This window comes from Nycticebus coucang, chromosome 3, assembly GCF_027406575.1.
Source record: "Nycticebus coucang isolate mNycCou1 chromosome 3, mNycCou1.pri, whole genome shotgun sequence".
NCBI lineage: Eukaryota > Metazoa > Chordata > Mammalia > Primates > Lorisidae > Nycticebus > Nycticebus coucang.
In genome coordinates, this window is record NC_069782.1 from 12,565,506 (window position 1) to 12,592,520 (window position 27,015).

A 27,015-nucleotide genomic window follows, 5' to 3' on the forward strand; every position below is an offset into this window, starting at 1 on the left:
GTCTTGTTTGATCTTGCTGCCACCATAGCCCGGCTTTGTGCTATGACTACGCAAGCAGGGGGTTGAGCTCCTGATGGACAGGGACCTTGCCCTGGCCTCTGCTTGCTGTCCCCACATCATCCTGTCCCACTTCACAGGAGGGCTCCCACAGGGTCCCCAGATTTCACTGAGTACTGTCCAGAAGTCCAACAGAACTTGTCCACCAGACACAGACGTGGGCAGTGTCCTGGCATAGGGGTGACAGTCTAAGTGAGGCTGAGAGGGCTGGATAATTCTCAGGTGTGGGGCCATCCTGTGCCTGGAGGATGCTGAGCAGCACCCCTGGCCTCTGCCCACCAGATGCCAGCAGCACCCCTGGCCTCTGCCCACCAGATGCCAGCAGCACCTTAGCCCCAGTGTTGATAAAGCTGTTTCCAGACATTGCAAATGTCTCCTGGGAGCAAAATCACTGTTTTCCACACAGGGAGCCTCCAGGAGCTAATGGCCCACAGAGGGCCTCCCCTCCAGAGAGACAGGGACAACTCAGGACACACACTCTAGAGGGCCCAGAGGGGCCAAGGCCGAGGGAAGGCACAACTTCCCATCTCTGGGTTTTATCTCCTCACATATTTAAACCTAGAGATGTATTCAGAGCTGAACACAGGGTGAAGGCAGGTGTCTTGGGGAGGGAAGCCATCTTTGCTTAGAAGAGGCACACTTCCTCTTGGAAATGCAGAAAATACACATGGTCCAGGACACCACTTTGTAACAAACCCATTTTAATTGATAGTGTACACAGAGGTCCAGGGCAAGGAATTGTGACTGGGTGAAGCCAGGCCACACACCTGCACAACCAAGGTACCTGGTCTCGTCTGCACAGAGGGCTCAGGTGGGGGACAGAGGCAGGGTCGGAGCTGCTGCTTTGAGCACAGACAGACGGGGGCCAAGGCTGGGTGCAAGTGTAGGTATGCAGAGCTGGGCTAGGATACGTACATCAGTGTGCTCACGTGTGTACATGTATATATACATGGGCACAATGTACCTATAGGAACCTTCATGACTGATCTAAGGAGAGGGTCAGTGATTAGACACCCTCAGGAGAGGGGCACGCTGTGGACTGCACTGAACGCCCAGAGCTAGTCTGCTTCTGCCGTGCACAGACTTGCTGTGTGGCCTGCGGTAAGTTACTTACCTTCTCTGGGCCTCAGAGAGACTCATTAGATGACCACTAAGCTTCCCTGTGGCTCTAAACTTCAATATTTTTAAGGAGATTAAAATATAAAATATATTTGTTAAGAGCTGATGACAAGGGCCTTTGGTTTACAGGATCGAAGCCCACCACGCCTGAGTCCACGGTGGTATCCAGCATAACCCGAATCCCAGGCATAAGAAAGACTCCCTAGGAGCATTCTGCCAGAACTCTCCCTGGCTCCAGTCTGGTCCCCGCTGCTCCTTCCATGTGAGGGTGGAAGGTGGGGCAGCAGGCCTGGGCAGAGGCCAGGGCTCGGAATTCTCTTTGTTTTCTAGCACACAGTGGACCTGGCACCCAGTAGGTGCACAATAAATGCTTGAGGAACAAACACGGAAGAAGACAGCCTGGTTCTAGAGGGAGACGTGCCCTGACCTAACTAGGGTGTGGGGGCCTGGGGCACGTCACCCTCCCCTCTAGGGCTCAGCTGTCTCCTCCATGAACTGGGGGTGAAAGAAAGAAACAGCCCCACCTGCCTGCCCCACGCTTGTGCAGCATCTGTAAACCGTGGAGCTCAGCACAGGTGTCAATGTCCAGCTGCTGACAGGTCGTCAGGACCTGTCTGGGACTGGGGAAGGAAGCTGTCCCCAGGGAGGCAGTGGATCTGAACTGGGCAGGGGCCCAGCCAAGGAGGGGTCACTAGGCTTTTACAGTACAATGATTTCCATTTCTACCGCTGTACACGACATAAAAACAGCGCAACAACGAAGCACGGGCATCGGGAACGCAGTCAGGAGAAGGACCTGGTCTAAGTGACGTGGCCACCCACCCTTCAAACGTGCCCCAGGTCAGGGGCAGCAGAGGGTAGGGAGGAAACCCACGTGTGTGGGGAGGGGAGTAGAAACGGCTGCACCCGAGGGGAGGGGCTTCAGGATTGGGACAAGCGTTCTTCCAGCTGCCACTTAAACCCAGCTGGGTCTCACCCACCAGAGCAGAGACCTCTCCCATCTGGCTCTCAGGTGTTTTCATCCTGTGCCTTGTTCCAGGAGGCTCCGTCGGATGCAGGAGCCCCGGCTTCTCTGGCATCAACATTTCTTCAACCCAAGAACAAGAAAGCTCCCCTCTGGGTCTCTTCCTGATGTCTCCCAAACTTGTCTCTTGTCCTACAGAGAGGTGTCATCCCACGGAGTAGCTGAAACCATGGGAGCGCCACAGCCAAGAGGACTCTGAGGGTAATGGTGAGAAGGCAGATGAACGTAGAGGTGAGCCTCCGTCTGGTGCCAAAGTTTCTTGAACAATTATGCCGCTGGGGCCTTGTCAGGGGATGTGGGCAGTGGGCATCTGAGGCCACCTCCCTTAAGGCACTGCCCAAGCCCTGCCCCAGCGTCTCTGCTCACTGGATGGTGCATTTGTCCCTCTCTCGGGCCTGGCCCTCCCGAAGGACCTTGGCCTTGATGTACTTGAGGTCGCTGTTGACGCTGGGGCGGCGGGCGAAAGGTGAGACCATGCCGTAGGCATCCGCCTCCTTGATGCGGCGCATGCAGAAGGGCCTGGGGTGGAAGGCGTCCCCGTACTGCACGGAGATCTTGCGGTGCAGGGCGGGGCTCATCTCGTGCGGCAGCTTGGCCATGCTAAAGAGCACATAGAACATCTCGTCCACGTTTGTGTTCTTCTTGGCTGACACCTCGAAGTAGGCGCAGTTCTCGTCCCCTGACACCAGCAGCTCAGCCTCCGTGGTGGGCACCTGGCGGGAGAGCTCACTGTGGTCATTCTTGTTGCCGCAGATGACCATGGGCAGCTCCGCTGCCTCCTTGGTCTTATTCTTCAGGCAGGACTTGACCTCCAGGATCTGCTTCTGCAGGCGCTTGACCTCATCGAAGGACTCCCGGTTATCCAGGCTGAACACCAGGATGAAGACGTCACCTGTGGGAAGAGAGTCCCAGGTGGTGAGCTCACCGGCTGGCTCGGACCTTACTCAGTGCTCTCTGGCCACAGACCGCCTGTCTGAACAGCTGACATTTTCGGGCACACTGAGCCTGTCACCCGACATGACTGACTTAACCCTCATGGCCACTCTCTGGGTAGCTGCTCTGATGATCCCTGTTTTCTGGGGCAGGAAACTGAGGCTCAGAGGGGCTGAATCCCCTGTTCAAGGTGAAGAGCTAATATGCCTGGTTCAAACACGGCCACCACACTGCACGTTTCCTTGCAGGGGTGGAGAGGGCGTGGGCGACTTGAGTGGACTGTGTCAGGATAATGACAAGGACAATTCCCATGACAGCAGGGTCTCTCCTGACCTGCTCTCCAAGTGCAGTTGTGTCTCACCTCTTCCACTCACCAGCCACGCCACCCTGAGTGGGCCAGGCAACCTTGCTAATCCCATTTCCCCCTCTGTCCTATGCACATGTAACACTGCCTTGCAGGACTGTTTTGAGCGTTGTATGAGGTAAGGAATGGAGTGTGACACACGTTTAGCCACCTTGGGTGTCGACATAACAATGAAAACAAGGACCCACTGAGAGCTGGGCATGTCTCACATGCTCTGGGCCTGCCATCCCCCGGACTCCGCTCAACACCCCTCTCAGGGAAGATTTCATTACCTTCATGTTCCAGGTGAGTAAACTGAGGCTCAGGGAGGGCGCGCAACCTGCCCAAGATCACACAGCTTAAACATGACTAGGTTGAGATTTCAACCCAATTCAGCCCTCACCCAGCCCCTTCCCTGCGCCCAGGAGGAGCTCTTTCCATCCCGAATAAATCATGGGATGAATATGTGAACGTTGGCCTCTGAGGACCACTCTGTCTCTGCCACAGCTCACTGCACTCAAGGCAGGTGCTGAATCTGAAACAGAAACAGACGTGGAGAAGGTAGGGTGGTGGGGAGGCTATCTGTGCTGAGGCCTCCATCCCAATTTCCCGATCTTACTACAAAGAATCACAGTCTCATTCTCAAAGCTCCTTCTGCACTTTTGCTTAAACTATTAATAATTTGGTGCTGTTGACACAAGATCTCTGCTTCACAGATGAGGAACCGGCCCAAGTTCTCAAGAGGAGAGTTGGGCAATTCCAGCTTCTGGTGGGACTTCCTCCTCCTTCCTCTGGACCCCCAGAGCACACCATGCACCCTGTCCCCAAGAGCATGTGCTACACTCACAACAGCTTTCGGGACAAGTGTGTGAGCTCTGGAGCAGGGGAGAAGAATGCCATCACCCACTTATTCTCGTCCCCTGGGGCCTGGCACACAGTGGGTGCTCACTGAGCCTACTGAATGGATGGGGGGGGACGGAGTAAGCTACAGTCTGGGCTATCTCGAAAGGCACTTGCAAGGCAGCGTCAGCCTGGCAACCGTCCCCACTTGGGCTGCCAAATGCCATCCCGTTAGGCTAATGCTGGGCCCCTGAGGATTCGGTGGCCTTGACATATTCAAATGCTGGACTGCGATGCCAAGCATCAGAGACCGGCTGGCAGCTGGAAGAAGAGCTGGCAGAGGAATTAATGGTTCTCAGAATCTCCTGCACAGTAGCACCAAGCTGGAAAATGAGGTGCGGGCTGGTGAGTGCAGAAAGCAAGTGGCAGACGGATGTGCTCAGAATGCGACCCGCACGTCAAGAGACACAAAAATCCTCTGCACTGTGGGGGCACAGATACAAATGCCAATGCGTTCGTGGAGTCCTGGAAGAGTCCACACCAAACTGGCAGGGTGGCCACCCCTGGGGAGGGGCAGGAGCCCCGGACTGTGGAAGGGGTCAAAGAGAGTTGGCCTTATCTGTGGTGTTTGCAGGAGGGTGTGTTCATGTATCATTTGTGTAACCAAAGATTAGTGTGGAAAATATACATGCGCTCCCTCTCCACGTCTCCCCCTCCCTCTGGCACTAGTCTTTCTCACACCAGTGGGCACTCAGCCCCCTCCCCAAGGCTGGGAGACTTCACAGCCTCTCTAAAGTTATGCTGGCTGTGCGGCCAGGGAGGCTGACTCTAAGTGGTGGGGCCAGGTTTGAACCCAGGTTGGCCCACGGCTCTTCTGTCTACACACTCTCTCTCCAGTGTGAGGGCTGGGGGTGACAGTGCTATCTGAGTCAGATGGTCAGCGAGGACAGACTGGAAGAGGCAGCCACCTGCCCAGAGTGCTCAGGCTGGGCATGGCATGGGTGTCCTGGTGTAGGGGTGTCTCAATTTGGGGGGTTATTTTAATGATGCTATATGCTCACTCCTCCCTATAGCTGCCTGTGCAGGCTGAAGGAGGGAGACAATAAATGCTGACTCAAGGTAAGACTGATATTCACTGTGCTCTGTCTGCTGACCAAGCACTTTACACATGTGAACTCACTCAATGCTTATGATGCCCTCTGAGATGGGTGGTGATGTGATGCCAATTCTGCAGATGAGGAAACTGAGGCACAAAGAGATAGCGTTACCTGCCTCAAGGTACAAAACCAGGAAGCAGCAGAACCAGGACTCGGACCCCAGCAGATGGGTCTCCAGGCCTGCCCTCTCAGATCGCACTCTGACCCGCCAAAATCATACAAATGACAGCACAGCCCGTGTCTCTACATATCCCTCACTCCCCACAATCTCTCTCACCTTTCCACAGCTCCTGTCGGAGTCGAGAAGTTGTGGGATTGCTTCCTGGTAAAGGACCAGAGCCAGATTGCTGCTGACCAGCTGTGTTACCACCCGGAGTGACTTACTGATCCCCCGGGCCTCAGTTTCCCCACTTGTAGAACAGAGACAAATTCCTACTCTCCTAGGTTAATTGTGCGAATTATATAAATGCTGGCCAAGCTCTGAGGACAGGGCCAGGCCCACAGCTCCTGACAAGTGTAAGCACCACCATCCTGTTACTGTCACTATTACCAGGCCCCTTCCCTTGAGGAGCACTGCCTGGGCCCTGCCCTCACCCATCTCTCTGAGAGGTAGCAAAGGCCTGAGGTGTTGGGAGCCCTGCGCCCTGCACCCTGCAGACTGACCTTGGGCCCTGGAGTACTTCTAGGTCACCACCCAGAGAAGGAAGGCAGAGGATGGACCATCTTGTGCCTTGGAAAGGAGTGTCCCCAGGGCACATTTGTGTCAGTGCCTGATCTACAAGGCAGCCTCTGTGGTCATGAGCAGCTGACCCACAGTCAAATAGAATGGAATAGGGGCCCCGACAACATCCCTACTTTGCAAGCAGAAGTGCGTCTGTCAGCCTCACCATGCAGGGGACCATGTGGGTGCCACTCAGACCGTGGCTGCTCAAGAGCTCTACAAAGTACAAAACGCTCATACCTCCCCGAGCCCACGCGCCCCAGCCCAGGCACCTGTGAGGATGGACAGCCTGCGCATGGCTGGGAAGGGGTGGTTGCCGGAGGTGTCCAGGATGTCCAGTTGGTACATGTCACCGCGGATGTTGTACACCTTGCGGTGGAAGTCCTCGATGGTGGGCGTGTACTGGTCCTCGAAGCGGCCGTTAAGGAAACGAGAGACGATGGAGCTCTTGCCCACCCGAGAGGCGCCCAGCACCACCATGCGGTACGAGTTCTTGGCGGGCACACTGAAAGTGCAGTTCCCGCTGGACAAGGTCTTCATCATGGCTCGGGGCTGCGAGAAAAAGCAAGGGAGCAGGGCTCAGGAGGTCCTCCACCCAGCGACCTCACCGCCCCTGTGGGCCTCCCCTGAGGGTGACTCGGTCTCAGTTTTCTGTCTATCAAATGGGAATGTTAGGTGAGGCTCCCTGGAGTTCCTGGGAGTTCCGCCCCGCTGTTAGTTCACTCCTTCCTGCCTCTTCACTCCTTCCTTCATCCACGTGCTCACTCCTCCTCCCATCCATGTATTCCCTTATTTATTCCCGTGCAGGACCCTCACTTTGCCACTAACTACTGATCTTGGACAAACAGCTTCACCTCTCTAGGGGTCACTTTTCTCATCTATAAAACGAGCCCAACTCACAAAATTGTTGCAAAGGGCTTAGCACATGATGAGATTGCAGGAAGGTTAACTATTGTGAGAACCCATTCTTCCCCAGGTGTATCCATCCTCACCAACTCTGGCCTCCCGGGAGCCTGTGATTCTGGGACAGGGAAGGCTAGTATGACACTGGCGGGTGATGGGGAGGGTGGTACTGTGGCCATTCAGTCTTCCCAGGAAGCAGAGAAAGGCTGAGTCCAGACCACACACTCTAAACCTGACCCATGGGACTGCCTCTGTGCTCTGCCCGGGGAGGGCTCTCTCCCATCGCAGCCCACCAGATGGCCTCTTATCTCCTGCCCCTCTCAGACCCTAGGAGGTCACTTGCCCCTAGGAGTCCCACAGGCCTGGACTAGAGGATGTGGGACCCACTGGTGACTCAAGCTTCCCTCACAACTCCAAGGATTAACGGCCCTGGAGAAAATCCAGAATCTTCTATGGGAGCCTCTTGGCCTCATGAAAGAGGCTGAAATGGATCCAAGCTCTAAACCTCAGGCGGAGATACGCAGACCTCCACAGGCTCCATCAGGCCCACCCCAAAGTCCATCACAGCCCAGCCCACCCTCCTTTCTCATCTCAGCACCCACCAGAATGCCCCAGAACCCCTGATCTGGTCACCCTAGTTAGTTTGAGCTCTATTGAGCTCCTACCAGCCCCTCTCCCAGAACATCACCCTCCCCTATGTTGCAGGGTTTGGCTCAAATGCCACCTCCTCTCTGAGGGCCTAATTCTCCAGAGGAGAGTTTTCCAGCCCTGGAACAGCAGATGGACACAGGCCTGCAGAAATACCAATCCCCTCGGTCCTCAGCAGGCCACCACAGGTTGTGCAGGTTGGGAACTGCGCAAGGCACCTGGCTGTGCGGGCGAATGTGGCTACATCCCAGAGGAAGGGGCATCTTTGTGCAGTTCAACTGCTCAGCGGAGGATCATTTTTCAGTTCACACTAAAGGCTGTTTATGCTGAGACTCGGTCCCCACCCCTGGGTGCCCCAACCTCAGTGTCTCCCCATTGACCCCCCCCTTCTGTCATTATGTGGAGAGAGTCTAACACGCCACTTGAGGCAGAGAGACCTCCTATGTATGAGTATCTGGCACGTGTCCGTATTTGCTCACCCAAATGCGAGCTCCTGTACAATAAACCTGCTCTCGAAAATACCCTTTCAAAAAGCCCTAATGGCAGAGTTTGTCAATTTCCATGGCTAAATACTCCCACCTCGGTCAATTCCAAGCTACCAGTGTGACCTCAATGAAAGCACTGCAAAGAGAACATACAAAGAGCTTGCTCAACATACCCTGAACCCTGGAGCCAGGATGACAACAACTGCCGTTACCCGCCCCACCGCTGTGTGCCAAGTACCTGCTAAGTGTGGAAATCAGCATCGCTGACATTATTTTGCAGTTATAGCCTACTTCACCCCTTCCAGACCTCTGAAAGCAAGTGGTATTGTCCCCTAAATTACAAATGAGGAAACTGAGGCAGGCACAGAGAGGTCAAATTATTTGACCACAGTTATACAGTCAGTAACCTGCAAAGGAGGGATGTGACCCCAGGTGGCCTGCCCTGTGCTGTGGACACAGAACATCCTGGCGAGGGCCCTAGTGCTCAAAAGCCTAAGTGATAACCCCCCATCCTACTTGTGATCTCCGTCTTTATCCCACAGCACTGCCATACCATGAATAAGCAGGTGCTCAAGCAGGTGCTCAGTGAGTGACCCAAGAAAGAATCAAATGGCAAATGGCTCTGCCTATGGGCTCAGCAGAAGCCCCCCTTTTCGACCTTTTCCCCTCAGCTCCTACTGAGGTGCCCTGGGTGCATCTGTGGGTGGGCCGTGGGGAGAGGGGCTGCCAGACCAACAGGGAGCCCTCTCAGCCTCCCTCAGGGCTAGCTGGGCCAGCCTGAGCCTTCAGCAGAGGTAGAGAAAGACAGCCCCTGCCCCAATTTCCCATGCAGGGAGCCTGAACCTGCGGGTGGTCACCTGTCTAGACAGAGGAGGGGAAAGGAGCTGGCAGCCCCTAGAGACAGTGTTTGTCTTTGACACGGCCCTGTGTCAGCTCTGGCCCAGAGCTCCTGGTACAGATGAGCTGATATTAATGACTGGAGGGGCTTTGGAGAGTCAGAGAAAGGAAGCAGAGAGAGGCAGAGAGTTAGAGAGAGGAGGCAGGGAATCTAAGAAGGAAGCAGAGAGAGGCAGAGAGTTAGAGAGAGGAGGCAGGGAATCTAAGAAGGAAGCAGAGAGAGGCAGAGAGTTAGAGAGAGGGGAGGCAGGGAATCTAAGAAGGAAGCAGAGAGAGACAGAGAGTTAGAGAGAGGGGAGGCAGGGAATCTAAGAAGGAAGCAGAGAGAGGCAGAGAGTTAGAGAGAGGGGAGGCAGGGAATCTAAGAAGGAAGCAGAGAGAGGCAGAGAGTTAGAGAGAGGAGGCAGGGAATCTAAGAAAGGTGAAGAAGGAGAAAAAAGATCGTAGCTTTTTACTCTGAGAGAAGATTGAGTTTTCACATGGCTCCAGCCACCTGGGGCTGCGTGACACACCTAGACACCTGGAGGCCAGGTGACAGTGCCTCCGTAGGCTCCACCTCCCGCCCCCGCATCCTTCTTCCCTTCTCTGCCCACAGTCCTGTGAGTACTACATCTCCCCTCTGCTGCCGACTCCGCTCCTCAGTCCTCAGCCAGGCTGACCTCGCAGTGAGGAGCAAACAGAAGTCAGATGAAGGGCCCCCTGGGAATTCAAGAGTCCAACCTCAGAGACAGGTGGGAGTCAACAGGGACCACTAGCAGGGCAGGTACCTGAATGCCAGTACCGTGACTGCTGACCCCAACACAGAGACATTCTAGGGGCAGCTGGGAGACCCCTGGGGAAGAGAGGAGGCACAACCATCTGAGAGAACAGTAACCACAGCCAACTGGGCACCCATCATGTCAACGACTTCACTGCAGTCCTGTAAGGAGAAGACCTGACTGGTGGTAACTGGAACATTAAAGCTCAGAGAGATTAAGTCACTTGCCCCAGGACACACAGCAGATGACTGACTGGGCTGCAGATAGAACCAGGGTTGTTGGGCTCCAAAGCCTGCACACTTGCCTCTGTGAAAACCCACTCCCAGCCTGAATTGCAGTCCTTTTCGGAAGAGTACCTGACTCAGTGAGGCCTCAGCTGGTGTCAGGCAGGGAACGGCCCCTGAGGCATGTTACATCCTCATTCCTTCTCTCTCTCCCTGGCAGAGGTGGGGTGGGATAGACACCCAGCCCAGGACTCTTCCCTCAGACCTGCCAGCCAGCTCCCAGGGAGGGCACCTGTGGGTTCACCTTCTTCTCTTTGGGCCTTTCCCCGAGGGCCTCCCTGGAAGACGCAGGGGACAGATGGGCGAGGACTGCAGGATGAGCATCTAGATGTGTCCTCCCTGTGTGTCCCCCATGCCTTCTCCATCAGTGCACACCACAGACTCCCACCTCTAGCCCCCACGCTGAGGGTGTCCAAGGGCATGACAAAGCCAACCTCGCCACCCTCGGTAGCTCGGATGGTAGAAGGCCAGCAGGCACCACCTTCCAGAAGCCCACCTCTGCCTTTTACCAGCCCAGCAACCTCGGGCAAGTGATGGGGCCCACGAGGGCCCCAGTGACTCTTCTATTAAATGAGCATGGTGGAAACAAACCCACTGCATGGCTCTGAGGCTTCAATCAGAAGTCCAGAGACCGACTCAGCTACCTGTGCACAGCAAGCCTGAACAAACGCTGGCTTCTTTTCTTTGTGGCACTTTCTCTTGGCAGTTGTGGGGCAGGACTGGAATGCAGGCAGAGGTCTTGAGAGAACCTCAGGCCAGCTTGTCTGACATCAGGAGAAGCCAGACTCCTAGCTCCTGAGCTGGCCAGCCTCTTTCATGGTCAACACCCTCTGCCATCCTTGCAGGGCTAGAGGCAAGAGAAGAGGAGGACTTGGAGAAGCCCCCCCGAGCTGCCTGGGGACCCTCCAGCCATGGGAGTACAGCCAAGGGAGAACCCTTCCCGGGAAGGAATCATCCCGGAACTTACTTTGCACCAACGAGAAAAACCTCAAGAACTCTAGATAAGAAAGGCATCACTTAATCTTCCTTTCTCAAGGGAGATCCTTGCCAGGGTGGGGAGGCTACCCACAGGTCCCCTCCCAGCACCCCTGCATGCAGGTATGCAGGCTGCAGCTGGCTCCAGGAGTAGGGGAGAGTGTTTGGTGAACGTAAGTGTCTTTTCCTTCCTGAGCCTCAATCTCCTCCTATCCAAATGCACTATTAGCCTAGCTTTGAAGGCAAAGCTCCTACCACCAAACCAGCAGTTCACTGTATCTTTCTTTCTTGGGATAAATAGTCTAGCTCCCGGCATTGTAGGTGCTCAATGAATTCAATTTTCTCTAAGAATATAAAGTGGCCAGATAACCCTGGCACATAGTAGGTTCTCTCTCTGGTGGTGTAAAGCATCACTGAGCCTTCTTCCCCTAGCCTTACCCTCTCTTTCCCTCTGCCCCACTTCACCCAGCTCACCAGTTCTGTTGGGGTGTCTCCTACCTGGGAATGGCGAGCCTGGCCTCTGGCACGGCTGGGAGAGCTGCCTGGAAGCGTCTGGAGGTGCGGGGAACCTCCTGCTGCTGCAGTCACCGAGCTGCCCTGAGTCTTCAGCGGCTCCCGAGTCACTACGCAGGGATCTTCCCCTGAGCGGCTCGGGGCGCCACGAAGGGCGCGACCAGGAGAAGAGGCACGTGGAGCCGGTGCCCCATGGGTGGGCTCCGAGGGCTCGGCGGGGCTCGGGCGACGGGCGGGCTCCGGCTCACCGCCGCCGGCCCTGCCCTGCCCCGAGCCGGAGGCCTCCGGCTGAGCCAGGTGCCCGGAAGCTTGGGGACGTTAGATCCGAGGGTTCCCGCCTGGGTGGGCGGTACAGGCGACTCCGGAGATTACAGAGAGGCCCCTCAAGACTCTGGGGGTGTCCTTTAGAGGTAATTGTGGGTGCGTGTCCGGGGTGGGCGAACTTGACCTGTCCGCCCCTGCTAACTCTCTCTGTCTGGTGCAAGGGGCTGCCGAGCTCGGCCTTGGCCTCTTCCTCTGCCCGCAGCTCTGCTGCTCTCCCCACGCCGGAGGACGGTTTCTTTCTCCCCGGAAGGCGACGCTAGAAGCTGAAGGAGGAGCAGGGTGCTCAGCTCCGCGCGCGCGTGTGGGAGGGAGCCTTGAACGCCGCCCCAAGATTTCACAGCTCCAAGTTAGCCCTAACTCGGCTCCTTCTCCCACTTCCACCTGTTCTTGTCGAAAGAGGAGGAGAACTTTCTGCGGGACCCTGGCTCCTCCCTCCTTCCCCCTCTCGCAGGGTAATGCCCCTCTTTATCCCGCAGGGCGAGGTCTCTGGTCCCTCTGAAAAGTGCCCCGGGCCCAGGCTCCTGAAGTAGGTCTCTGCCACAGAAGCCCAGCTCAGACGAAGACGAGCGCCGCTTCGTCTCTCTGCGCGATCCTCGAGAAGCCGGTCCCGCCACCCAGCCCCAGCGTCTGCACTCCTGCAGGCTGCCCACCCTCGGGCGCCCGACGCCCCGCCCCACGCCGGCGTCCGACCAATGGGCGACGGGTCCCGCGGCCTGGCCCCGCCCCGCCCCGCCCGCGCTCGCCGCCGTCTGAGGCTCCGCGTGTCCCGGCGCGTGGGGCCGGGGCAGCTAGGGAGCGACTGGAGCGGCCGGGCTCGCGCGCCGTGACCGGAAGGCGGCACGGGCCTCGGAGGCTGACGTCTGCGCACGCACTCACATGCACGCCCGCCTCGGCCACAGGTGACCCATGGGTCCGCACACCAGCCCACTCAGCCAGGGTCTCCAGCGGCTCGCGCCAGGCGGGGCCACAGCGCGCGCCGCGGCCCCCGCGTCCTCCTGCTCCGCGGAAATCCCCAGGTGCCCTCTCAGGTGTCCATCCTGCTAGCCCCAAGCAGCCGCCCTCTCCCGTGGCCTCGGTGACTGCAGGACCCCACGGGCTGGCACATGGGGCGTGCACGTGTCGCCAGGAGGGACTTGAGTCACCTTGGCCTCGCGCGCTTGAGTGAAGGTCTTCGCGGCCTGCGAGTCTGAGAGAGTACTGGTCAGAGAGCCCTGCTGGGACTCATTGTGTGCCCTCAGCAGTGGCTCTCTTGCCAGCATGACCCCCACCTCCGCGCCTTTAAATGCGGAGCTTGACCAGGAGTTGGGGGCAGCATGAGCCATGACAGCGCTGCTGCACTCCCTCCATTCTGGGCAACAGAGGGAGACCCCATCTCTTTAAAAAATTATTTTAAATTTTTAAAAATGAGGGGTTTGAACTAGGTCAGACATCAGGCTTTCTCACTGTGCCATATCTACGTGCTACTTACTAGTATTTCCTTTAAATACAAGACCCACTTTCCCCACCCCTTAAACACATTTTAAAGGAGTTGTTATATCGCTGCCTTAAATGGGAAACCAGTATCACTTGCCATAAATAGAAGGTAAGACTTAAAATAAGCACAACGAAAACAAAGCAAGGTTATTACATTTTAAGTGGAAACTGGGGCCTGCCAAGGCTTGAGATGTGCCCTCAGTAAAAAAGGGAGATGGGTGAGGTTTAGAGAGGTGTTTAAACACCTGTTAGTACCCCCACAGAGACTTTCTACTTCATGTGATCAGGAGGCTTAAAAGAGAATGTTCTCTTTGTGTGATGAAATGAGGGGGTACCGCATCTGAGTCCCTAACCCCCCCAGCCCTGGACCTCAAGGATGCCCACCAACCTTACACCCACCGCAGACCCAGCCTTCCCACCTCATGACACGCAGCAGGGGTCTGGGGTCATCAAGGTGAGGGTCCAGCTCCATTGGCTGAAATATTGGTGTTTGGCTCCTGCCCCTGTAACCACCCAAATATTTAATACTAGTCCAGTCATGGAAAGTTTCTGGGCCTTGATTATATCATCTCTGAAATTGGTATGAGACCACTAGGTCCACAGAATGACAGAGGACTAAAACAGCCTGGGACTTTGACTATGGAAAGTGGCTTGCACCGCTGGTCCCTGTACCATCTGGAAGTTCTCCAGGGAAGTTAAGCAGAGAAAATGGGGGCAGATGGAGGGAAGGGTGCGAGACCTGCACCACTGGTTGGTGTTGGATGCCCCAGTCTAGGCCTAGGGGAGATAAGAGACATGCCCAAGGTCACCCAGCGGCAAGCTGCAGGATCCCAGCCCAGCGCTCTTTCCACATCCAGACTTTGCTTCTAAGAACTTGCTTCGGCCTGAGAGACTTTGTTCTCGGCTTGACACACAGAGTCTGTGGGTCTTGAACTGGCCATGAATTTGGCAGCAGGAGGAGGGCAGGGTGGTAGGCTTCACCTGGAAGGCTGGGATCAGGAGGACTCGGGCCACTGGGTTAACCTCCCCACCCCCATCACAGCACTATGGCAGGCAGCCCAGGAGGCCATTACGCACTGCTTCAGCAGAGCTCTTCAACCTGAGTGGGTCACGCCCCACTGACCACATCCCCATCGTCAGAGGAGTGGAGAGGCCCTGGGAGACCTACTTGCCCTTGCCTGCTCCTCCCCCATCACTAGGACAAAATGGCTCAGTCAATAAACAGGCGTACACAGGGACCGATGCCCAAGGAAGCTTCACGTGGCCACAGCGCACCTTTCACGTGCACCTATTTCCCATCCTCCCCGCTTCCTGCATCCCGTTTGTCTCAGTGCCTCCCACCTGGACCCCTTTTTGTAGCTGCCTCCTCCCTCACTAGGCTCCTTGTCAACCCTCTCCCCTATGTAACATAATCACTTGGATCTTTTTCTAAAAGTGAAATCCCCTACTCAGTAATTTTCAGGGGCTCCCCATTGCTTAAGATATAAATTGCTTGACTGGCATACAAAGCCTCTGACCAGGATCTGTCTCCTATCATGTCCTGTTCCCAGCCTGCTTTTCTGCCAAATCAAACCACTTCCCTCGAGAACCCCAACTTTCCCTCCTCCGGGCTTTGAGTATGCTGGTCCCTTATCTGACATACCCCCTTTTCTATATTGATCCAGCAAATGCCTATACATTTTTCAAAGCATAATGTCTGCAGCTCCCCCACACACACATTTTTCTCCCTTTTTTTTGTTTTTCTGAGACAGTCTCTGTTGCCTTTGGTAGAGTGCTGTGGCATCATCATAGCTCATAGCAACTTCAAAATCCTGGGCTCAAGTGATTCTCTTGCCTCAGCCTACTAAGTAGTTGGGGCTACAGGCACCCACCATGATGCCTGGTTAGTTTTTCCTATTTTTAGGACAGTTGGAGTCTCACTCTTGCTTAGGCTGGTCTCAAACTCTTGAGCTCAAGCAATCCACCTGCTTTGGCTTCCCAGAGTGATAAGATTACAGTTGTAAGCCACAGAGCCCAGCCTCTCCTTGCCTTTCTCGTGGTGTTAATCTCATCCCCTTCTGGGCTCCCACAGCACCAAAGCCTGGCCCTTTGAGCCTCAGTTTCTTTCCTATAAAGTGGGTGTTGCATTAGTAGCTGCCTCGTGGGGTACACGCAGTGGCCTTCATCAGAATTGCTTTTCTAAAACCCTGGCTCATGTTTTGGACACATGCCTCCTCACCCACCTCGGCATGTGAGCACCTTTAAGTGGGGACCAAGCCTGATTCATCTTTGTATTCCCTCATCATTAAGGGTAGCGTCTTGTACATTGCAAGTTTTTAATAAATGCTTATTGAATTGTGCTCAACTGAAAAGCCTCAGAGCAAAAGAAATGCACAAGCTCTCCTTGGAGACAAAGAGAGGGGAAAGGCGGACGAAGCAAGGCAGAGTTTCATTTAGTCCTAACAACCCCCCCTTACAGGAGGGGAAACTGAGGCTGGGGAGGCTGTTCAAAGCCAGGCAGATAATGAGAGGCTGATAAAAAGCCCTAGTTACATGCCGGGGTGCTTTTCTAGAACAATGGTTCCTAACTTGGGCAGCATGTTAGAATCACCTGGGGAGCTTTCAAAAGATGATGAAGCCTAGGCTCCCCGCTCAGGGATGCTGATGTAATTGCTACAGGATTGGGCCTCACGCTAAGTCATTCTAATGTGCAGTCAGGGTTGCAGAACTGTGGTTCTCAAAGTGTGGTCCCTAGACCAGTAAGCAGCAGCCGCATCTGGGGCTTGTTAGAAAGGCAGAATCTCAGTCCTGCCCAGACCCGCTGCATCTGAAGGTCTGGAAGTGGGGCCCAGCCATCTGGTCTGATCCAGCACTCCTGGTGATTCTAATGCATACCAAAGTAACTTAGAGGTCATGTGGCCCAATCTTCCCAAAGAGATGGTTTGTGGCTGGATCAAGTTCAATGCTTAGTAACGACAGGCTAGACCCAGAACATAGGTCTTGACCCCTGCCTAGCACAATCCTCTTTCCTGCTTAATGCATCATCGAGGACTATAGAGCCCCTAACTGGGACTCTGGCCTTGGCAGGCCCAGGCATCTGAGTCAGCCTTGAACTTCCACAGAGGTGAACAGGTCACCAGCTGCACAAGCTTACCTGTATTAGGGCACTGGGTCAAGTACCAGCCAATGCAGAGAATAGATGACCAGAGCAGACTGATACTCATCTGGCACTATGGGGTCTCATCAGACGTCCCTGAGAGTACAGTGGTGCCCCTAGACCAGAGGTCAACAGGAGGAAAGTTGAACAAGCCACACTTTATTCCCTTCCCTGCATCTGACACCTTCTGCCAACTGCCTCCTACACAGAGATCCTCCTTCCTCACACCCCTGAGGCTCATGATCTGTGCAAACCCCAGCTGAGGCTGGAGCCTGGGTTCTAATCCCATTTAGATCAAAGATTGCTGTGTGACCCTTGTATAGGCCACTTAGCCTCTCTGATCCTCATTTTCCAGCATTCTTCCTCCTTACCTCTTATGCTCCTACTACTGACTTGTAGTTCCCTGAGCTTGCCAGGCTTTCTACACCCCAGGTCTTTGCCCATGCTGGTGCCTGTGCCTGAGGGGCTCTCTCAACTCTTGGCTGCCAGCCTAGTTTTCCCTCTGAGATCAGGTGTCATTGCGTCTGGGAAGCTCCAGCCACTCCCTCTTCTGTGCTCCATTGAGCCACCTTGCAGGAATCACTCACTTTTAGAGGCAGCCCTTACTGTCTAAACTCTTGCTACTCATATCTGAAACTTAGAATCCAAAGAGATTTGGATAATGCAGCATGTCTTACTCCCTGAACTCACTAGGTAGACTCTTGATGTCCAGAATCAATATCCAGATAGATTTGGAAAGCATGTAATAGTCTGTCATTGTGTCCTCACCTTCTTAAGAGAGGAGTTGGTATGTGTCACTATGCAGTGAAAGTCGCATGAACAAATAGTGCAGTTTCTTCCTCTCTACAAGGATGTTGGGTCCTCTCTGAGGACCCAACATATTTCCAAGCTGGGTGAATCCCACCATAGGTGATTTATGATTATGCAAGTAAGAGAAAGTTGCTTCTCAGGCAGAGGCAGCTCCTTTTTAAGGCTCACAGCTTTGGGGGAAAGGCGCAAGCTGAATTTCCTCAGCTGAATGCCCTTGAGCAGTAAGCAACCTGCACCACCATACAGGGTGACCCTTTGAGACATCATCTAGTCCTCCAAGAATGCACCACCAAACAGTTTTGCAGGGAGCAGTGATGACCAAGAGGGTGTGAACATGACACCAGGTTGGACAAAGCTGAGTGGGCAGCCAGAAAATAAAGAATCAGAGTGGACCAGAGCGTTTAACCATAATGAAAACCATTCATAGACCCTCATTCCTACATGAACCCATTTTAGCCAGACCACAATTCCACATGGGAGGCATTAGTAGATGAGGAAACTGAGGCTAAGAGGGACCTAACTGGCCTAACAACACTTGGGCAAGGAAGTGACAGCTTGCACTGGAAGGTCTGCTTGATGCCAATAGCTGCCTTGGGTAGGATCTGCCGTCAGGCACAGCTGCAGGGACACCCAGAGCTGCTTGTGTGTAGGAAAAGCTCATGCATGATCCCCATGGATGCTGTCTGTGAAGAAAGCAGGTCAGGGAATTTGTTCCCATTTTAAGGTGACAGAACTGAAGCTCAGAGATGGTCAATGACATGTCCAATGTCACTTGACTTGTAAGAGGCAGAGCCTGCATTGGAAAATACCTGGGTCTTTGAATGACTCATCCTTTGATCTTTTTATGTTGCCCTGTTGTCTTCTTAAGCCTTGGCCTGTGTCTGTCCGTTCATCTATCCATCCATGCACCAATCTGACATCCCCATCGTCATCAGCAGCTCCATCACCATCATCTCTCAAACCCATGGACTTCTGCTCCTCTCTGGGTGTTTATGGGCCCCTTGGCCTAGTGTGGTCCAAATGGAGATGCAGGGCCAACACAACCTCCTTCAGCCTTCCCCTTTGAACAGGATTTGGAAAGTGTTTTCTCCATCCTCTACCACATATGATGCTCCCAAAAGCCGAGGGGAAAATGAAGACAAAACCCTTACATGAGAGAGGAGCTGAGGCAAGAGAGGCTCAGTGGCGATAGGGGACTGACAGGCCTCCTAGCCTAATACTTACCTACTGCTGCCTGTGTGCCAGGCCCTGATGCAAACCTGCTGCCCCTATAACTCATTTAACTTTCCTAACAACACTATAAGGAGTGTCTTGGTATTCCCAGTTTCCAAACAAGGAGACTGAGATTCAGAGAGAAGTAACTGGGCCAAGGTCACTCAACAATAATTGGTGGAGCTGGGATTCCTTGTCTGTAGGACTCTGAAGTCAGTGTTCTCTGCACCACAGGACCCCCCCTCCCATGCAGCTCTCTGGGGGCAGCACTTCCTGTTTCTGACCTAGAATCTTCCCTGGGCCCCTTTAACCAGAGGATACTGAAGACCCAGGGAGTTAGCCTGACCCTCTGGATTCTCATGGGCCAGCCAAGCTTCGGGCCTGCGCTTGTTGTCTACAGAGCCTGTAAACCCTCAATTCAAGACAGGCTGGGAGACCAGACTCCCAGGCTCAGACAAAGACTGGGTGCCTTGGTGGCCAAGGCCCAGGCTCCTCCTCCTTCTCTGGTGTTACCAGCTGTGAGCAATGGATGAAGAGGTGCCTTGCCCCTTCTTTATTCCTCAGGCTCCTTCTTCTCCTTCCATCACCCTTGTCCTCTCCTCGTATACCCTTGAGAGCCAGGTGGAGTAGAAAGGGCACAAGGTTGGCCACTAAACAGACCTGGATTCAATCCTGGCTCTGCCTGTATCCCTATTCTTGGTCTTGGACAAGCCAGGTCTCTCGGACCCTCAGTTGTCTTATCTGTCAAAATGGGTTGTTGTGAAGGGTCATTAATTTCATCATTCAGTTACTCAACAAATCCTTACAGGACATTGAGCCGGGCACCAAACAGAACCTTGGGAGGTTTGGCCCTACCCTGGAGGACCCTGCATTCCAGCAGAGAAACCCAGAGAGCCTGAGAGCGGAGGGATGCACCGGCATGACACAGGCTAGGTGGCAGAGACAGGGCTGCCAATGGAGGGAACGGGACATGCAAAGGCCTGGAAGAGAAAGAGTGACCTGTTTAAAAAAACAAAAAATAGACCCAGAATTGGTTGGAAAGCAGAGAGAGGAAATATAGTGCAAGACGAGGCTTGAGAAAAAAGAGGGGCCAGGCATGCCAAACACATAACTTGGCACACAGTAGGCCATCAATAAATGGAAGCTGCCGTCCCCTGAGCCCACAGCTGAACCCCGAGCCCCAGGTGCAGGCCGCTCATCGCAAAACATGGAGAGTCTATTTCCTCTCTTGATCAGCACCCAGCACTTCTGCTAATGCCACATAATACAGTGGGCTCATTACCTCGGAGTGCCGAGCTGGGGAGATGGGGTTCAGGGGGGAGGTTTGCCAGCTATCTCAGATAAGCCAGAAATAGAAGCCAATGTTCCAAGATGCTAATGACTCAGGCCTTGGTGTATTTCTCTTTCTGTTTAGTGGTCTCCAGCCGCCAAGGTTGTTTGAAGAAGAGGAAAGCAGTGTAGTAGGAGAGAGGTTGAGCCCTGAGCAGAGGTGTGGGGAGCCTGGATTTAGCACCAAAAGGCTGTGCCTAAGTCAAACTTGTGTCAATCTCTCTTACTTTCCTTCTGGGTTCTGTGGTCCCATCAACTTCTGGTGGAATTTGGTCTGCAAATATGGCCACCAATGATCCCTTCCATTGAGAGATGGAGTTTATTTCCTCTGCACTGGAGTCTGGGATAAAGCGTAACTTGCTTTCACTGGTAGACTATGGCTGAAGTGAGATACTACACTGGTGCTAGGCCCAGGCCTCAAGTGGTCTGGAAGTTTCTGCTTTCACTCTCAGAATCCAGCCACCGCTGTATAAGGAAGTTCAGGCTATCTTACCAGAGGGAAAGGCCACGTAGTAAGAAAGACCGGAAGAGGAACTGACTGCCCTTCTAGAACCTTCCATCCACCAGCAGAGTACAGCTGCACTTGTGTCTAGCCATGTTCAAGTGGAGCAAGAACCAGGCCCAGTTCCACCCCAGAATCGTGAGAAACCATAAAAATGTCCTTATTTTAGGACATTTGGGGATGCTTTGTTATATCACAAAAGACAATAGAAAGTAGATCCATTTGCTTGGTTTCTGCCTCTGTTTTGACCACAGTGTCTACAAACGTATATAGGTCCATCAGATTCCAGAAAGAAAACTAGCTTATTCTGGGCTGGCCACAAACATCCCGAGAGTCCTTTTATTTATTTATTTTTTTTCACCAGGCCACTTTTTGTTTCCTACCAGAGAGGGCTTGGAAGAGCCTGTGGGTGTTCCCGGGACCTTGCAGACTGTTCTCCCCACTCCATCCACCCCAACAAGCCCTATGATCTTCTAAACCCCCCTCTCCCCTGGGATTCTGCCTCAATTTTAGAAAAAATATACAAAGCTCTCAAGTGTCTGACTCTCTTCCAGAATATTCTTAGCACTGTGTTCTAAGCAGAGACTTTACGCCCTATGGACTTTTCAGAGGTTACAAAACATAAGCTATTCCCTTGCTGACATCAACCAACTTTGGTGATGTAATGAACATGCAGTTGTGTGTAAAAGTTCTCCTTGTCTTCTGACAGGAGAGGGGATGGAGCACACCTGTTATGACCCAGGAAAAATGAGGGACCCCTCCACCCCCAGGAACCCGGAGGGCCTGCTCTCCTTTCCCCAGATGCGACACACCCCTGCAGTCCTGAATGTAACCAGAGCAAGCTTTGCTCTGCCTTGGAGACTCTAGAACCAAAGACCCTACTCTCAGTCTCCTGGTGGAGCTTCAGTTACAAGCCCTTTCCCTACCCCGGCTCGACTCGTATCCTAACCCTGTGGATACCTGCCTCGTGGAATGTCTTCCTGGATGAATGGAACTCATGAGTAAATGGTAGGATGACTGAATAAATGAATGAAAAGGTCAATGAGTGGGTAGAGATCAAATCAACCCTACCATTGTCAATTTATCCGCAAGGCCAATAGGCCTTGCCTGGATCCAGACACATCACACTCACGGCTGCTGCCTCTCTCCTGGGTAAGGGGACATCTCATTCTCCATGTGTGGAAACAAATCTCCTAACACTTTCTCCTCTTTCCATCTAAGGCTGTATCAGTCAACATTAGGATTCCATCCAAGGCTGTGTCAATCAACGTTAGGATTATTCAATTGCAAGCCACAGAAAACCCCAAATAAAAGTGGATTAAATCAATTTATTTCTCACTCAGGTAAATGAATCCTGGAGGTGAGGGGGCTGGTGCTCTACAGTGTTAGAGACCCAGGCTTCTTCCAGTTTTCTGCTCCATAATCCCTGGGGAGTAGCCTCTTCCTCATGGTCTAAGATGGCTGCTCACATCCAGCCATCACTTCACAATCTAATAAGCAGAGGAAAGGACAGAGGAAGATATAACCTTTTTCTCCAATAATAATTCCTGGAAATTGGCCAGAACTGAGTCACATGTCCATGCTGGGCTACAAAGCAAGCTGGGAAAGATAGCCTTTATTCTGAGTGACCCCATGCCCAGCTAAATTTAGGGTTCTGTTATTAAGGAAATAGAGTAGGACTGATGTTAGGGGCCATCCAGGTAGGCTCTGCCATGCAGCTAAGGGAACCATCTCACCTAAGAGCCCACCTTGGCCCACCATTCTGACCTGGTGACCCACTTTTACCTGTCTACTCTAAACTCCATAAGAGCAGGAGATAGCCTTAATTGTGTGCATGTTCTCAGTGTCCAGAGCAGGGTCTAGTGGATAAAAATTGCCCATCATCCAGTAAATATTAACATAGTCAAGCACCTACTAGGCATCAGATCTAGATTCTGGGGATAGCGTGGTGGATAACACAGACAAAAGCCTGATCTCAGGGAGCTGATGTTTGAATGGAGGAGGCAAACAGCCAAATAGTTGTAAGACAGAATATAATATAGTAAATAGAATATAATAAATGAAGACAGAATATAATATAGTAAATAGAATATAATAAATATGTACAATTTTTCAGGTAGCAATTAGTGCTATGAAGAAAAATGGTGCAGGCTCAGGCGTGCAAGAGAGTGGTGCGGGAGCTGGAATGGATAGGTGGTCAGGGAGGTGACATTTAGGCAGAATGAGGCAAGGAGCAAGCCAGGTGGGCAGACAGGAAGAGCATGCTGGGCAGAGGGGACAGCCATGCAGATGCTCTGAGGTGGGCACATGCTTGGAGAGCTCCAGAGAGCATGAACATCAATGACAGAGTGAGAGAGAGAACGAGTGATGAATAAAATACGTCTTTGTATAAACCAGCAGGTGCCAGTTGGGTAGTCCTAGTTCATGCTCTGTCTTTAATGAACAGCAGGGATAATTCAAGCCCTGGTTGTGTGAATGAATCAAATGCAGCAAACACTTGGGATTATATAAAGCAGATTATATTTGTTTGTTTGTTTTTGAGACAGACTCTCACTCTGTTGCCCCAGGCTAGAGTGCCCTGGGGTCATCATAGCTCACTGCAACCTCAGACTCCTGGGCTCAGCCTCCTGAGTAGCTGGGACTACAGGCCTGTGCCACCACAATGCCCAGCTAGTTTTTCTATTTCTAGTAGAGACAGGGTCTCACTCTTCCTCAGGCTGGTCTTGAACTCCTGAGCTCAAGCAATCCTTCTGCCTTGGCCTCCCAGAATGCTAGGATTACAGGTGCGAGATACGGCACCTGGGCAAAACAGATTATATCTGTAAACTCTCAATATTAATGTGATTGTTACAAAGCCACATTTGGACAACTTCCTGCGCACTGTCAACCCTGATAATAGACCATCTGAGGGGAACCCCTGCCTCCCCTGATGCTCCTCTATCTCTCCCCCCACCCACCACGTCCCCCTGCTTTTTCCTAACATTTCCTGGTGTCTTCTGTGGGCCAGGCCTGTGAAGGAGCTGTAGGTCCAGAGACCTTGTGCAAGGCCACTGCCCTTCTAGGTCTTGTGCACATACAGACTCCTGCACAGTTTGTGACCGCAGATTCTGGTACCTGCTTCCATGGTGGTCTTTGGGAGGGGGTTGGGGAGCCCTGCGAAAGACACAGCTAAGTCTGCTGGGAGAAGCAAGACCTGAGGCTGGCGAAGAGTAACTAGAGCTTTGGGCTAGGAATTGGAGTTCTGGTTCCATCTCTGTCCCCAACTCGCCACATGACTGTGGGCAAGCCTTGAGCTTTCTGGGCCATAGTTTCCTCATCTGTAAAAAGAGGTGGTGATTCTATGCCCTTGCAGCCCTCCCTGTCTTGAGTATGCTGTCAGTGGGCCCAGCACTGTGCTCGCCCCTGAGGACATAGATAAGAAAAGAGAGGCTGGTCCCGTCCATTAGGAGATCACAGCACAGAGAAGCCTCAAACCACCAACTCCATCCACAGGGGCAACTCCCTGGGTTGGTGCCTTTGTTTGAGCAGAACCAGAATGCCTTGGAGAGAATCTGAAAACCCCATGGTGGCTTGGAGTGACCCCTGCTGAGGCATCTTCCTCTGCAGACTCCGGGAGCCTATGGAAAGTTGCAGAGCCACCCTACAACCACGGGACGTTCAGGGAGCAAGTGGCCGATGGGGCTGGGCTGGCTTGTGGGAGGATACTTCCTGCAGGAGGTAGAACTCCCAGCAGTCCCACGCCACGTGTAGGTATCAGGCAATCTGACCTTAGGCAAGTCACGAGTCCCCCAAGCCTCGATTTCCCCATCTGTAAAACAGGGCTGTTGAGACATTGAGAGAGTGTAGAAAGCATTTAGCACAGTGCCACGCACACAGCAAGCCCTCGGTTTTTGGCAGTTGCTTATCCCATTTTGTCCCCAGAAGGGAGCTCCCCCTCTTCCCTGTCTCTATCTTGGAATCCTGGATCTCACCACCCAAGCTCAGGGAAGCTGCCTGCTCGCGGTAATCTTGACACCAATCCCAGACTAAGTTTCTTTCTCCATCTGGCCTGACAAGGCCCCAGAATCACTCCTGGTTTTTCTCTTCTTCGTTTTCCCCCAGGGGCCTTTTAATTTCTTCCTCTGTATCATAAACACAAAACAAGTGTTTAAACATCTGACTCGAAGGCAATCTGGGAAGCAGAGCAACTCTTACATAAAGACCAGACAAAGCCCACGCTCACCAAGCGGGCCGTCTGTGTGCTCACCCTGCCACCCGCCATCCTCCTTCTCTCCCTCCACTGGGAGCCACTGTTATTTCATAATTAAGGACGGTAATAAGCAGCAGAGATGGGAAGCCCATGAAGCTTCATCGCCCAGCTGCCCTGGCCTTTGGTGGTACCTGCTGCAGTCTGGGGCCCATACTCCTTCCCCTCAGTTTCCCAAGCCCATGGTCCTCCCACTTAGGATCCTGGCAGTGGAGGAGGAGCCCCACTGTGCCAGAGAAGGAGAAGAGGGAGGCAGTGAAGCCTAACGGTTACACTCCCAGGTGCTAGGTACATGCAGTCTGCGTGGGGATCTCTGCGCCATCACTTCCTTCCAGTGTAACCGTAAGTACATCACCAAGCCTCTTTGAGCCTCAGTTTCCTCATCTGCAGAATGGGAATGGTACTGATACCCACTTTATAGGTTTATTATCCATTTATTGAGATTTTACCGACAAAGTGCTTAGCTTAGAACCTGCTTAAAGCCCAATTCATAATTGCTAAGTCATGGAAAAAGCCCAAGTGCCCATCAATCCATGAATGGATTAATAAATTGTGGTACATGTATACCATGGAATATTATGCAGCCTTAAAGAAAGATGGAGACTTCACCTCTTTCATGTTTACATGGATGGAGCTGGAACATATTCTTCTTAGTAAAGTATCTCAGGAATGGAAGAAAAAGTATCCAGTGTACTCAGCTCTACTATTAAAGTAGTTTATGGCTTTCATATGAAGGCTATGACCCAATTGTAGCCTAAGAATATGGAGAAGGGGAAGAGGGAGGGGAGGGGACGGGGGAGGATGGACGGAGGGAGAGTGATTGGTGGGATCACACCTACGGTGCATCTTACAAGGGTACATGTGAAACTTATTGGATGTAGAGTGTAAATGTCTCAACACAGTAACTAAGAAAATGCCAGGAAGGCTATGTTAACCAGTGTGATGAAAATATGTTAAATGGTCTATAAAACCAGTGTATGGTGCCCATGATTGCATTAATGTACACAGCTATGATTTAATAATAAATAAATAAAAGTCAACAGGGAGATTTAAAAAAAAAGAAGAAGAAGAACCTGCTTAAAAAAGAAAGAAGGAAGAAAGGAAAGAAGGAAGGAAAAAAAAATAAAAAAAGAAATGGTTATTGTTATTGGGGAAATAGAATGGCCCAGCTGGGCTGGGGCTTGGTGTCGGCTCAGTCTTCATGGCCACATACCCCAAGAGAGTGGGAGACGATAGGGAAACAGCATTAGGTTTTGCTGGGCATGGTAAAGATGAAAGCTTTGGCTAACGTCAACATTAGGTGGCTAATCTTCACACCAACCAGCTACCGAGTTCCAGGTTTCTATTAAATCGTTAGCCAAACAAGAACAATTGTTAAAACAAAATTACCATTAAATTAGCAGTGTTAAAACCTGCCAGAATGGCCTGGAGAAGTGTATGATCTACCTCTAAGCTCAGGTCATGAGACACCTCTGTCTCTTCAAGTCTGAACACAGGGGCCAGGGAGATGTGGCTTCTCCTTGTTCCATCATTAATGGTGAGTGATGTATCTTGAGGCCACCTTATACGTGCCCTCTCTATCTCTCAAGATTACAGGGAAAGCAGTGCGGAAAATATGGATGTGAGCAATGTCTGGAAAAGTACAATGTGTCATGCAAATGCAGGCTGGTTTTTGTCAGCGATGATTTACTATTACTCAGTCAATGTTAACATAAACCTAGTTTGGATTTATAAAAACACAGCCTACCTCCAGTTTGCAAACATACCGCATGCACGTGCACACACCCACCCGGCACATGGAAGGGGTCTGCAGTGTGCTAATGGCCGTGAGTTCTACTTGGGATTTGTAGGAGAAGGCTGCACAAAGGTCTGGGCCTCATGCTGAGCCTGGAAGGAGAAGTCCTGGGGGGAACAGTCCTGGTACTGAGATTCAGAGTCTTGAGGATGTTTCTGGTACTCCCTTGTGGTGGGCAGTGTGTGCGTGCCCACTCTATCAAGTGAGCTGGACACATCACATCCCCATGAACCTGGGGCCAGGACATGGCTGCTTCCTCCCTGCACCCATCTTGCTAAAGGTGGAAGAGACTGCTCCCTCTTGGCTGACCCCCATCCCCCTACCCCCATGCCCTGGGGGTGTTGTTCAAAGAGACAGGTGCGTGCACCAGAACAAATCCTGGAGAATGACCAAGGCCAGCCCTGGCCCCAGGGTGCAGGTGTCTGATGCTGCTGAATAAATCATGATGGTGCCCAATCAAGCATCTTCCCCCAGAGGAGCTCTCTCTGCCTCCCAGATGCTATCTCCCCGCAGGAAGCCAGGTGGCACGTAT

The 27,015-nt window shown here is 52.8% G+C and overlaps 1 protein-coding gene across 1 annotated transcript; it reads right to left on the reverse strand.

Annotated features, from left to right (window-relative positions):
• Positions 1-744: 744 nt before the first annotated feature.
• On the reverse strand, positions 745-12,581 carry RASD2 (RASD family member 2). Its single transcript, XM_053586259.1, has 3 exons — positions 11,642-12,581; positions 6,466-6,745; positions 745-3,091 (listed from the first exon to the last, which is right to left on the reverse strand). Exons 2-3 carry the CDS (start codon positions 6,734-6,736, stop codon positions 2,562-2,564), a joined length of 801 nt encoding a protein of 266 aa, XP_053442234.1. The 5' UTR covers positions 6,737-6,745; positions 11,642-12,581; the 3' UTR covers positions 745-2,561.
• Positions 12,582-27,015: the final 14,434 nt, after the last annotated feature.